General features: G+C 46.8%; 1 protein-coding gene across 3 annotated transcripts in view; it reads left to right on the top strand.

Annotated features, from left to right (window-relative positions):
* Window positions 1-220: 220 nt before the first annotated feature.
* Hr38 (Hormone receptor-like in 38) overlaps window positions 221-13,840 on the top strand; it is a 31,918-nt gene continuing 18,298 nt past the window's right edge. The window contains exon 1 of one of the 3 annotated variants that reach the window (XM_034322587.2): window positions 221-2,001. In XM_034322587.2, coding sequence (XP_034178478.1) covers window positions 1,752-2,001 — 250 coding nt within the window. In that variant the 5' untranslated portion in view covers window positions 221-1,751. Of the gene's footprint in view, window positions 2,002-2,051; window positions 6,142-13,840 lie in introns of those variants that run through there. The other 2 variants (XM_034322588.2, XM_034322589.2) reach the window with 2 other exon arrangements.

The following is a 13,840-nucleotide window of genomic DNA, read 5'->3' as shown; positions in this document are numbered from 1 at the left end:
TCGAGCGATACGCGGGGTTGGTTAGCCGGGATGGAGGGAGACGGGTGGATCGGTAGGTGGTGTGTTGACGTCACTGTAGCGGCATCGTCAGTCGCGTGGGCCAATAGCGACGCTTACTCAGAGCCAGGTCCATCGATCCGACGGCTGCTGTCGTGTGTATCCCCGGGTTATGACGTCCGTGGGTGACGTCATCGTTAGCGCCGTTCGCCATTCTCCGCCGCCGCCACCGCCGTCGCTACACACGCTACGGTTTTAATATAGCGGAGGAACGCGCGCGATCCGGACTCAGTTACGCGGCGGCCGGCCACCCGTGCGAGAGCGTATCGCTTTCTTGCAAAACGTGTCCGTGCTGTTTTCTTTCTTCACTCTCTCTTTCTTATCTCCGAGGCTTATTATTCTCTTTCCTCTATCTTTCTCTGCTCTCTTCTTCCAGTAACGCACGTTCGTCGTATGTAAAAAGGAAAAAAGGAAATATAGAGTCCGGTGTCAGCGTTCTCGTTTCACCGTACTCACCTGTGCAAGTCGATCGGTAAACGTGAAACGCGTATCAAGTGAGAATTAAAAAAAAGCAGGGGATTACACACGCAAAGCAAGGAAGAAAAGGTGTTGCAGCCAAGGACGTTTGTGTTTGAGTTTCGCGTGACCAACTTGAAGAGAGGGAGAGGCGCAACTGGCACGTTCGAACGCGCGTGGTTTCCGCGTGCGGGACTCTTGCGGTGTGTCTCGTGCTACGTTTCCGACAGCTTCCCGCTGAAATCGTCATCTTTAAACCGCAAAAACGAAACCGCGGGAAACAGGCAGATTTCGTAATCGAACAGGTGGACATTGTGCAGCGATCGATGCTGAAGTATTCGACGATATATCTGGAGAACATCGCGACGGTAACAGTGAAAACGATGTCGCCCGTTGTGACGGAGGAACGATAATCTGGACGATCGTGAAGGACATAATACGGAATTCTGCATGCGAGTACCCTGGACAGAAGTGTTCGGGCCGTTCGGTGGAGCGCTCACCTCCGATAACGTAGTCCGGAAGGATCCGTCTAGCCCGACGACCACGCAGACAGGTTGGTGATACACGTGTGTCATCACTGTTTTCTTGATCCATGTGTTGTGGGTGAGTTGTGTGTGTGCTGCTTGCGGCTGGATCACGTAGAGCACGAGTACTTGTTCCGTTTCTTGTCCCGCTTCTCATTTTCATTCGCGTCTGTAATCACACCGATCGTCGAGGAATTTCCACGTTCCGTTCGCCGGGTACCGTTTGCGAACCGTGAGAATCATCGGCCATCGATTTTCGTCGACACGATCCTCTCGATATTCGCATTCCACTTTCACTTTCATTCATCGTTCATCGCCTCTCTTCTCGTTCCTCGATAATCGCAGAACTAAATAGAAACTGCCTTTAACCATCGCATCGTTGACATGAGAATAATCAAATCGCTGACTCGGTTCCTTGATTCGTGTTAAGGTCAAATTCGGACCCCTGACCCACGTGTAACTTTTTCGACACTCGCTTTTCTACGAGTAGTCTTCCGATCGAGCACGTGCGCGCGTGCGCCGCGTACGAAGAGGCGAGAAGCTGGCCGAAGAAGGTGTCAAAGGTAGAAGGAAAAAGTGCGAGATCGTTGGTACCGTAGGATGGTCGCGATCGACGCGGCCATCGATCGTCCGCACGCCGGGTACATTTAAGAGACGCTGTTCGGTGAATGAAACGTGTAAAAAGGAGGCGCGATAGTGCTGATCGTACGTGCGATGCGTACCGTGGAGGATACAGCCACGGAAGCAGCCACCGTTCGTGCTGCGACCACCCATCAGCGCACCGCAACTGGCCGCCATTTAATCGACGATCATGATCACGATCAACGAGATCGATCGACGACGATCCATTTACCGAGTACACCGTACCACCAGGTCACCATCGCGGCGGACACCAACAACAATCATGATCATCATCGGAACTTCGAGCACCAAGGGGTGCAACGCCACGATCACTGGAATAAGTGTAAGTCGATAGTCAAACAAACAGAATGAAAGACCTTGGGACCGTCCTACGTTTAGTTTATCCTTCTCCACGAAGGAAGGTACACGCTCGTTGATGACTGACAGACTGTGGTTGAAAGGTGGTGGTGGTGGTGGTGATGGTGGTGGCGATGGTCGCATCGATGACGATCATTGATTACGAAGACGGATCGACGAGAAGAATATTTCTAAATTGCTTTCTGAAGAATCCTTCTTCGATATTTCTTTTCAAGTAAATTGTTTTCAATCATTTCATCTACCTCTCCGCAGTCAACAGGAATTGAATGGCGAAGCGAAAGACGATTGAAACTAACGAAAACTTCGATGTTCATTCATAACTATTTCTATTCATCACGCTTTATTTTGATCACCACCATCATCATCCTCCATCTTCCAAATCCTGCCGTTTTACGAGGACAGCGGTGGCGCGGATCTACCGACTGACTCTAAGTTCGATCGGTTATAGCTGACGAGCCTAGAAGTACTTTTTACAGGTGTAATTGGCACGTTAAGGTAAATATAGTCTGGCAGTCGGCCGAGTGCAAGACAGGCGTTTCTTTTCCGCGTACATACTTGGCCCGCACGAGACCTGGCCGCGCAGGAAAGAAGAGAGCGCAAGAACGAACAAATATAACCGCGCGTGGAGCGTGGTGCAGGTGCGGTCACCGCGCCGCGGGTACCGCTGCATTGTGCTCGAGCGGTGGTTGAATCGCGCTAAACCGATTGTCAGGTACGCGAGAGTAACGGCCGTGACAATGTAAGGTAAATCAATGCTTACGACTTCCGAGCGTTAAACGCGATTACCCGTTTCGAAGTTCACCCTCCCTCGGTAATAGGTCCGTTACGAGCATGTAATTGCGATATATGTACGCAAGTTTCACAAGGCTAGGGAAAAATAACCGCGACAGCGAGTAGGGAGAACGTTTGATAAACATATCGATCGAGAAATCTAATCAGTCGAGGTGACAGCTTCTCGTTCCATGATAAAGTGAGACGGGGGCTTTCGAGAACGGTTTCCTCCATGGAAAATCGTTGCTTTAACGCGTAAAGCCTGCGACACGTGTCGTTGCAACAGTGTACGTTAATAGGCCTCGAGTATAAACGCGAGTGGTCGGCTCGCACGGCTAGCTGCTGCTGTTGCTTCAGCGTGCAAGTAGTTAAGCGCAATCAGACTCAGACATTAGCGAGACGCGCATCGGAGGCCGTCTGAGCTGGCACGTCTCTAACTACTTAATTCTTTTTAAACACGCGTACGCGCGCTCCTACTTTCCTTCTCTGACTCGATCCGTGCGCGCCACGGCACGCTATAATTATAATTATTCAGAATGCAATCATTGTTTCTTTTTCAATTTTTTTTTCAATTTTTGGAATTTAATTAAATTCGCGATGCCGGTCACGGATGACCCAGCGACATTCGTATTGATCAATCAATTAACTGGCAAGTAAATACATTTTATTAAATGTAATTTAATTTATTACGAATAATTAACACGTTCGTTAATGTATAATAAGAAAACGGCGACCATGGAGGTCTTTTTTCGTCTCAATCTTCTTCGATTGAACGATGAATTAATTATTACTCGTTTGGAAGGGGAAATGTATTATGTTCATCCACGAAGGAAACGATCGAAGTAATCGAAAGGAATAGATAAATGACGAAGAAGAAAGTAATCCAGATCGTTCGTGGAACCATCAAATTGGATAGTATTTTGACGGCGAGTGCCCGTGGAACGGCAGCGCTTCCTAGAGGCCAATTGCATTGTTTTACTGGGCAAACTAAATATACGTGCGAGGCGGGCGATCCGTGGCTGCTTGGCTGGGACACAAAGGGGATTAAAGAGACGACGAAGGCATCGGGCATCACGTGCCGTTACACTTTTCACGTTTTCGGCGTGCTAGGACGATGTTTCTATATCTATGACTCGAAAATGCAATTTCTTGCGGGTGGGGTAATTACTCGAGTGGGGTGATATTTGCTGGACGAGGCTTGAATTTTCAGGTAATTTCTTTTCCTTCGTGTTAGAGAAATATCTAACCATAAGACAAAAGTCACTTACAACCATAGCCAGGGCATCGACATTGAAAGTTTCCGTCGAAGAAGTTAGACGATGACAAGTAGCTGTTCGATTCCGGTGATAAGTTTTTCATGAGCTTGCGGCTGGCGGGGCGGCAATAGGCCCTTGTTTCCGGGCACGCGATCAGGAAGCGACCGGAAGCGGAGGTGTAGTAACGAGGATGGAAAGACACGGCACCCCAGGTCCCGTCGATTCATATTGCATAAATGCTATGCCGCTTCTTCAATTATGTAATCGTTACTTCGGCGCGATTCGTGCAAAATACGAGACTTTCATCGAGCTCGGCCAACACGTTTCCAGCGGTTCGTGGGAAGGAAAGAGGGAACCGGCGATAATTATAATTAATCGAAACCGATACTCGTCGATAAACATCGATCGTTAAGCGTACGGTAATTTCCTCGTTGCGTAACAACGAATTACTCGTATGCGAAAAGGGGAAAAATTAAAAAAGACGGACGAGCATTTTCGAACGGCAAAACGGTCAATAATCGAAAGGGATAGAACGGTAAGAAAATATCATTGTCACGACGGTTTTCTCCTCTCTCGTCGAGCAAGAGAAGCTGATTACCTCGACAGAGAACGTGTTCTCCTGTGAGAAAGAGAGATTACTCGAGCTCTGAGTAATGAGATTGTGACTCGCATAATGACTGTAGGATCGATAAGTGACGTTGATGCATATGAACGCGCGTGCCAACGGTGAAAGGGTCAGTAGTCAGACGGTGGCGCTATAAATACCGGGAGGACTCGATTCGTTGTGTTTTAGCACGCTTGATTAACAGTAGCTCGATAATGATCGCGGCTTCGAAAGACAGGCAAAGAAACGAAAGAAAATCGGTGAACAAAGCAGAGAGAGGTGAAAAAATAAATACAGAGACGGAATGAAGATAAAAAAAAAAGAAAGGATAATTACCAACGGCGTATGCAACGCGTGTAACGTTCAACGGTGGTGGCCGCATGCTCGACAGGTTTATGGTAATTCGGGCGAACCGAGCAAAAAGTGTGTAACGCGACCGGCTGACGCACGGCCTTGTTTCACCTGAAATAGATTTCACCGCGCGGAAGCGTATTCCGCGCGAGTTTTCACGCCGCTCGGTAATTTCTCGTTGCTGTTTACCGATCGATCGCCGTATCGGTGTAATCAATTCGTTTGTCCCTTGCTTTCTCTATAGAAAAATTTGGGTGCGAGTCCAACACCCGAGTTGCTATTCGGCTCCCGAAATTACAGGTACTAGTACACACCTGTTCTATTTTCTTCAACTACAAACCTTGACTGCAGTGACAAAGAAAGGTGTCTTGAAATCCAACGAACCATAGAAAACGTTAGACGCAATCCGTCGTGTAATTTGCATACTCTAGTGTTTCTCGAATCGATTAAGCAAACGAGAAGCCAGATGGTCGTGAAAGAATATCCAACGATTAGGAAAGTTGCACGAGTATTCCCTCGCGATGGCTGGTTCATTCAAACTTGACGCACGACAGGGGTTTCGCGCGCAAGCTCCGTGGCGTCGCGACGCTACCGTTCCGTCCTTCTCTCTTCCTCCCTTTGCGCCGTTAAACACTGACGTCACTACGCCGCCCCCGTCCGTCATCGACCGACCGACGGCATAACGACGTCACGCGTACCGCCAAGGACGACGCTATTTCGGGCGTTATGCATCGCCGTCCTCGTCGTCGTCTTCGCCACCTCCTTCGACGTTCTCGTTGTCGTCGTTGGCGACCGATGCCGTCGATATCGTTTCGCTCGCCCTTTCAGTTCCACCACGAGATTTCCTCTTTTCGCGTCACCGCACGTTCGCGCGGAATCACGCTGCCCCGCGTTTTCCTTACCCTCCGCTCGAAACGATGACGCGGTGAACGCGTTTAAAGTGTTGGCTGCCGGAGCCGGTTCCAAGAAGTTTCGAGTGTTTACGAAAGTTTCGGAGCAGTGCGAACGGGCCCGGACATGAAGTCGGTGTCGAAGTTTTCGCGCCTGTCACGGGACGAGTGCCACGCCGACTCTCTGTTCATCCATTTAGCGTCGCAGGGATATCCGGTCTGGTTGAAATGAGGTAACGAGAGGGTTACTATCGATCTGACGTTTATTTCGAACTGCTTTTTTCCCTTATCGATTGCGAACACCGTTTCTACGCCAGCTGAGTGGTATTGGTCATTTGGGGTTCGTTCGAAACTATAGAGTATGGTACACTCGCGATCAAATCGGGCTTTCCTTGGAAAAATCACGATGTCCTGGGTTCTCGACCTTTCCTGAGAAAACGAGACGATGTATTGGCCCTATCATTCGCGTGTAAGCGTTTACGCGGGAAAATTGACATTTATTTATTTTTCATATTTCGTTATATTATTTAAATTAAAGTTCAATTTCTCTTTTTGGAAAGAGAAAATCCAAATATCATCCTTGATGATTAAAGTAAAAATTTCTGAAAAAATTGGATTTCCCTGAAAAGGGAAAGCATCGCTATGTACGAAGATATTCATAAGGAGTGGCGCATTCTGTTCGCGACCTTGCGGGAGGCGGGCGTCACGTGGCGTCGGTAATTTTTGCGGAGGTGTCACGGGCGCATCGTCGCGCAATCGTTTCCCGGAAAATGCCGTCGAAAACAGCGGGGAAATTTGACGAAAGGTAGGAGCGGAGACGTGGAACTTACTACCACGGGATCAAACTAGCAGTTCGCTCGCGTAATAGTCGGCGTGGCAGTGGCTAAATTTAATGCGCGCGAATACGGCGAGGCTCGAGATTTAGCCCGTCGGGGCTGGGTTCCGCGTGACGTTGCCGTGGGTTAAAACGACCAGGGACGCGGAGGAGACGAAAGGCGAACGGTGAACGATGCCAAAACAGACCCGTGACGAGCGTGCATCGCGAGCGTGCTTTGACGCGAGCTTTTTGCACCGACTCGAAACGTAAATACCGGTCCGATGCCAGTCTTTGGTGAATGACCGGTCGGTGGAAAAGAAACTTCTATCAACAGCACCCTGTTAAAAGCTCTTTTTAAGAATTCAATCAAGAGCCTTTGAGAAATGACCAATTAGGAGATTATTAATTGGAGATTAGAACATTCGAATGATGGATGGGCATTAGTGGCAATTAGATTATCTGGAATATTTATTATCCTCCAGTTTTCATAACTGGATTCTTAAGAATACATTACGATGCAAATGTTGATCCATTATTGACACTTTGATCCGCCTCGAAGCGAGTTCTCTGTGATGTCATCGAGCAGAAATGTAGGAACTGTCAAGGGGAAAGGTGGAAAGGTTGCTGTGTCTCGAAGCACATTAACCACTGTGTACCTTTGGGAAAAAGGGGAAAAAGTAATTCTCAAAATTTTAATTTTTAAGACTCTATCTGTATGGACCCATCTCCTCTATAACAGTAATTTTCTTTGGGCAGCCCACGATGACCAACACTGTACGTTTCGGTCGCCCTGAATGCTAAAGAAAATCGGAACGTGTGTTAGGTAGTGGGTGCCACCGACGAAGCGGCTTGTATCGATTCAACGCAGTAATCTGGTTGGCTTAACGAACCTTTGAATCAAATATTTTTCCTCGGCCAGTTGAAATCTGAGATTTCAGACCGATCGTCAGACTTTAATGCAGTTGAATACTCAATGAAACGGTTGGTCTCTGGATACCAGAATAATTCCTCTCACTAATAAGGGCATCTTTTAATTCCTCCATTTGTTTCCAACCGGTTCGACCCAGTTTCTCAGCTAAAATTCATACTTTTAATTTCAATATTAGTTAAAAAAGAATTGAATCGTTAATGTTTCTTCCACGATGCATAAACAGCGGTTCGTGTATCGTTAAAACGAAGAAAGAAGTATCTCTTATCCTGACCTCGCTGGAGAATGCTGTGACAGTTACTTGAAATGTTGTCTATTAGCAACTATGTCCACTAATGAATTCCTACGCTTTTCCAACCTGTCTCCCCCGCGTCTGATTTATCGATGACTATCCTACCGGCAATGATCGAGTCTCGATAATCGCTCTTACCAAGTTCACTGAAATACGCTCGAACGATCTCGCGGCACGAACCGAATCCCCTGGGACAAGTCAAGGACGACGAAAACATTGTGGCAAAAGCGCGGATCGAGTAATCAAAATCAATCAGTCATCAAGATAAAACTGGCCCGTGAAAACACGGGCTAGCCTTGAACAGTCTCGGATTTCAATTCGTTCCGCTGTCCAAATTTCCCGTCAACCATGAAACCCTACTCGTGCCTGCCTTTGAACGCGCTCGAAATATCCCTGATCGAAGGATCGAGTAAATTATTTGAAACGGTACCACGTCAGAGACAGTCGAAAGAAACCTGCACGTCTCTTTGAAGCGACGGAAATGGAGGGTGATAAAGCGTATCGAAAGGGGCCACCTGATTTTCCGCCCCTGAGCGTCCGATGGGGTGGGCGTCGATCGATGAACGGAACTGCGGTACAACAATGACGTCATCGACGACGTCGCAGTATGACGTCACTGGATCAGAGGGCGGTTGAAGGTGGGAGAGGCGAGGGGTGGAAAGCAGCTGTGCAAAGGTGGAGCGGGATTGCGCCGATGAGGGACGCGAGTTTCTCCTCTGTGTGTTGACGACCCACACCGGAGGGTGCAAGGGTGGTTTGTTCGTGTACGTGTGCGAACGAGTCTGTTTAACGGGGGCAAGCAAGGCCGCCGATTAAAGGGGATAGACCGGTGCGATATTGAACGTCGGATTTTAACAGGTGGAAACCTAAGGGGTGGTTTTATTCTACCAACACTCAATGCTGTTCTTCTTGCATTTCTGACGATCCAAGGGATGAACAGGTTAGGGTAAGGGTAAATTAAATTTCGAAGGCTGATTAAATGGTAGAAATTCATCTGGAATGGCCTCGTGTTGGATTCTTTCACAATGAATCGCAAACTCCGCTGCCTAGAGTCGAATGCACTTTATCAGATGCATTGTCGTTCTGCTTCCTAGCTCGCGGACCGTACGTCTAGTCGCTTGATTTGCAACTTTGATCAGATTAATTTCGTGGAATCGCGTCACGTGTCCTAATTTACGAACCGACCGATTTCTGCTTTCATACGCTTTCGCGGACCAACCAGAGTTAGATATCTCTCGGTTCAACGCCGATGAATTAGCGTTCGCTAACACTTCGCTTGACCTTTTCTCTCGGAATGACCACGCGGAGGGAACCAACGAGCAGTCGTTCTCACCCCGTAATCTCTCGACGCAACGCACAATTTGCAAACATTAACATTAACGACGGAGGTGGTGGTCGGCGCAGGTTGCGGCCGATGCACGTCTTCGTCCGTCACGGCGAAGAAAATCCGCCTGGACGAGCGAGGGAGAGGCACGAATTGGCTTTACGAGCTCGCCGTCCTTGAGGCCTCGAGGCCCAACGGGGTCTCTCGATCCGTCCTGAGTCGGTCACAGTCGTTCGGTATGCGGACCTCGATCTAAGCGACTAAATCACTCGTTTGCCTGTTGCACGCTACTCGTGTACGAACGAATCCTCGTTAACTTACAGCGTTCAGGATTCCAGGATCGTCCGATTCCAGGATCCCTCTTACAAGCCCCATAGTTCGCGACGACATGCAAATCGACGGACTGCCGAATCGCGTGTCGATTTTTCGGTGAACCGAACGAAAATTTCTCTTCTCGCTCGATCAAATTTGAAAATCATTTTCTGATAGGTAACTTGCCCCCTAAAGTGCACTTCGTGCAATAAATTGCAGCACAAAAGCCCTTTTAGCCTGCTGTGTCTTGGTTCAAAATCGATAAGAACCATTGACAGGGAATAAATGGACCGCGAAAGCCCTTTGAGGGGCAAAGTTCTTTGTTAAGGATTCGGTGCAAAACATCGACCATTTTGTTTTTTGCATAAATTCAAGAAATGCATATGTGCATTAAAGGGTCGCGTTAATGACGTTTCGTTGAATGCATATAGTTCTACTAACATAATAATAACGTGCGATAAGTTTGAACAACCTGTACTTTTTTACTCGTTGAGTTGTTAATACATTGCTATGAATTATGATATGGAATAGCTTGAAATTAAGCGTGGGCGACTTACAGAACTTGCGTGCATGTTCAACAAGACGGGGAAGAAAATAAACGATTCCTTAATTTAGAAGCGGGTCTGAATTAAATTCGGTAGTTCCTAATTTGTTCTTAGACCTTTCTCCACTTTCCGCCCACAATTCTGCTTTCATTCAACACGTAATTTAGAAAGAAATAAACGTTCATACGCAAGTAATGGGGGTGCCATTGACCTATATATAAGACCTGCTTCGTTACCCTGTCATTTTCCCCCGGGACGCCTACGGGGAATCTTGATTTGCTCGCGAATATGTTTTTCACATGAGCTTATATCACCATGAACAGAATCATTCTATGCGCATCGTCCAATTTATTTCATATTTATATATGTCGAGTATTTTCTTATTCTGATACAACCAGTTTGCCCATCATCCAGCAGATTATTCCGTCGTGTTTTCGCGATGATTTATGATGCACCGTTTCGATTCGATCGCACATTCGTATTTACATCTAATTATGCACTCTGGATGCACGCTCGCCCGAAGCGAGCATTACCGAAGTGTATTGCACACGCGTGTCCGTCGATGCGAGGGTAAAGTGATTAACACTTGCCTCGAACTTCCAGTTCGCTCTCCAGTCATTAGCAGTCATCTCGGGGATAATTAGTCGCGGCTTGGTTGATGATCCTGTTCGATTGTTGTGACTCTCGCGAGTCTACAACATCGTGTTTCCAATCGTTAACAACACCGAGGACGTGCATTGTTTTTTAACGGTGCTGGTACCTCGCAATGTCAGTTCCGTGAAATATACGCTTCTCGAAACGGGAACTAATTAGTTTACGCTCGTTTCGGTGCATAGAGGACGTCCATAATTAACGCGGACGTGTAAGCATAATTAATTTATGCCGATATCGAAAACTCCAAGTCGCATTACTTTCCGTTCATGAACCGGTCTTCGATGATTGAAAGTCGTCGACGATATTTAAGGACGTATTTTAATTCGGTTTCCCCTTGGAAAATCAGCAGGGCATCGTGAAAAGCGACATTTTAATTAACCTTTTAATAACGAAGTCAAAAATCGGGTCTCTCTCCATGGTCCGCCGTCCAGTGTTCAAGTAAACTTCAAAGCGAAACGAAAGTATAATCACAGTTTTCTATAATTAAGCGTCGGTATATAATTTTCATCAAACTGCGAACAGCGCAATAAAATAAAATCGAATTAGCTCCATATCACACGTTTCAACAGGCTGATTTTCTTCCTGAGTTCAGCTCGTTCCGATTTCCATCGAGTTGGCCAAATAGAAAGCCGAAACCTTCCTTTCCCGGTTAGCGTGTTACCTTTATTTGATTTCTCGCGAATCGAGATATTTAGACCACCGTCCGTAATGAAGCAGTTAATATTCGTTAATTGTGCCCGATGCTTATCGGCCAATTAGCTGCGCCCGGGGATAGCCGGCGATCGGGAATGAGCTTTCCTCCCAGATCGGTTGGCTATCAACGGGAGATTGTGTACCCGGTTTCGGGGTCACGGAACCTGCAGCTCGTTTCCGACCACGGTATGGGTGTCGCGTATTGCCCGCTCTGGCGCATACCAACCAGACACAGATCGTATCTAGCGCGTTGTCGCGCCGACACGCACTCACACGTGCACGCTACCGCACGCTGACTCGTGCTTCTGGCTTTGCTTCACTTGGCTTGTCCCCATCCTTGCTGCTACTGCTGCTGCCGTTGCTCGCTGTCTTTTCCTTCTCGATTCTTTTTTTATTTCTTTCTCTCTCCCTCTCCACCGTAGCCGTCACGTTTCCCGTTCCATCGGGGACCTCGATCGCACGGGATCACCGACGGTGGAGAAATTTCAAGGAGAAATCGAAATCAGACGCGGATCGAGCCTGAAAGCGGTTCTCCGATAGCGAATTTTCTTCGTCACCGAACATTGTCCCAGATTTGTCGCGACGCGTTTTTCGATTCGACCGCTTTCAATGTCGTTCGACAACGTTACACGGATTTTCGTGGTTTCTGCAAGTTTCAGAAGCGTGGGCACCGGAAGGTACTTACCACGCAGTTTCTTCACGCTCAAGAGATTCTGATACAATGCAGCTTTGAAAATTAACTTGGCGACCTAATGATTTTCCAGCCGGATTAATTCAATCGGGCAAGATTATTCTAAGTGGGCTTGTTTAGGGATATTGAAAATGTTCCTCGAAAGGTTGGTTCAGCTGATATTAACACATCGAAGGGACAGCAACAGGTTCCTTTGGGTTTGATTCATTTTCTTCGTTAACATTGGACGCCAAATCCCCGCTGATTAATGAGACTAATAACTCGCGTCGACTCATGGTACGACGGACAGTATTTCGTGAAATTGTTTGACAGCTGGCACATTGCGTTTCTTAATTCCCATTGATTCCGTTGATTAATGAACGGCATAACTCATTCGAAACAGAACCTGGCAGCCGTCTGCGAGCGCTGCACATTAAGAAATCGAATCTTCCTCGGGACTGAAATAATCTAGTTTAATATTAGAACGTTGAATGAGCGACCACGGTCATTGACAACCGGCTTGTTTCGATTTTCATTTGATTAATTACTGCGACTTCGCGATGATGAAGTAGAATCTTGTTCATTAAGCAGAATTTTGAAGTTATGATGATTTTTTTGGGAGCAATAATCGACGGTCAAATATGATTTATTTGATTAATTAATGAAAGAAAATTGAAAACTTAAAGTAGAAGACTAATTGATCGTGGGTTGATAATCTTACTGATAATGGAAATTGTATATTTTTGGCGGGAATGAAGTCCGCCATGTTTGGTCTAAAAAATATTCGCACAGTTGCATTTTTACGTTCGTAACGAGGCCCAGGTAACCTAGCCATCGATTTTTCTCGACAACGAACAAGGACGATCACTGAAGACGATTACCGAATACTTGTATCACCCGGTTGCAACGCTCGTCCTTCACCTTCAAGCATTTCACTATGTTCGCGTATCTCGCCACGACCCACCACCAGCTTCACCATCGATTTTCGTCCCCAGCTCTCGTACAACCTTCTCCAAGGGCGTACGAAGCTTCACATTTACCATCTCTATGCTTTCTTCACACTTTCATCTACATTCTTACTTTCCACATTTTCTCCGCCAGCATCGCGACACACATTATACTTGGACAATATTTACACCTCCGAACATTTCCTGATAGTTACGAGAATATTTTTCAAGTGGACGTTGACCAACAAAGTTGCCCGTTACCTGTTCCTACATTTACCGTGGTAATTACACGTGTTGCAACCGGTTTTGCTCATTATGCTACATTGACTCTGTAGGATGACTCTTTAACGTTTATAAATATTCAGCCAACGCGCTCGTTAAAGCACAGTAAGTCAAGTTTTTTGATCGGACATCATTCTGGATTGAATGCCTAGGAAAGTGTGTGTGGGTATAGAATGAATTTTTGATCGGTTCGGTTCAGAAGAAATTAGGCGAAAACGAGCAAACTTCCATCCGCTTCTCTATAATTAAATTGTTATAAAACGTCGATCATTTATAAGGTGAATTCAGAGGGCTGTTCTCCCGGCGAACATGAAAGGGTGATCATTTACGGCTAAGGGTTATTAAGAGCGTCGATAACTCGCGAAGCAATAAGGATCGAGGCGAGAGAATGCGTCCAGCATTCTGGAACAGCAGGACGGTGATTATGATATTAACCGTAAGATGCAAGACGATAACCGATAATAAGCA

The sequence above is a fragment of the Osmia lignaria genome, chromosome 4 (genome assembly GCF_051020975.1).
Source record: "Osmia lignaria lignaria isolate PbOS001 chromosome 4, iyOsmLign1, whole genome shotgun sequence".
Lineage (NCBI taxonomy): Eukaryota > Metazoa > Arthropoda > Insecta > Hymenoptera > Megachilidae > Osmia > Osmia lignaria.
Note: the sequence above shows the minus strand (reverse complement) of the source record. Positions and strands in the feature narration are given on the sequence as shown.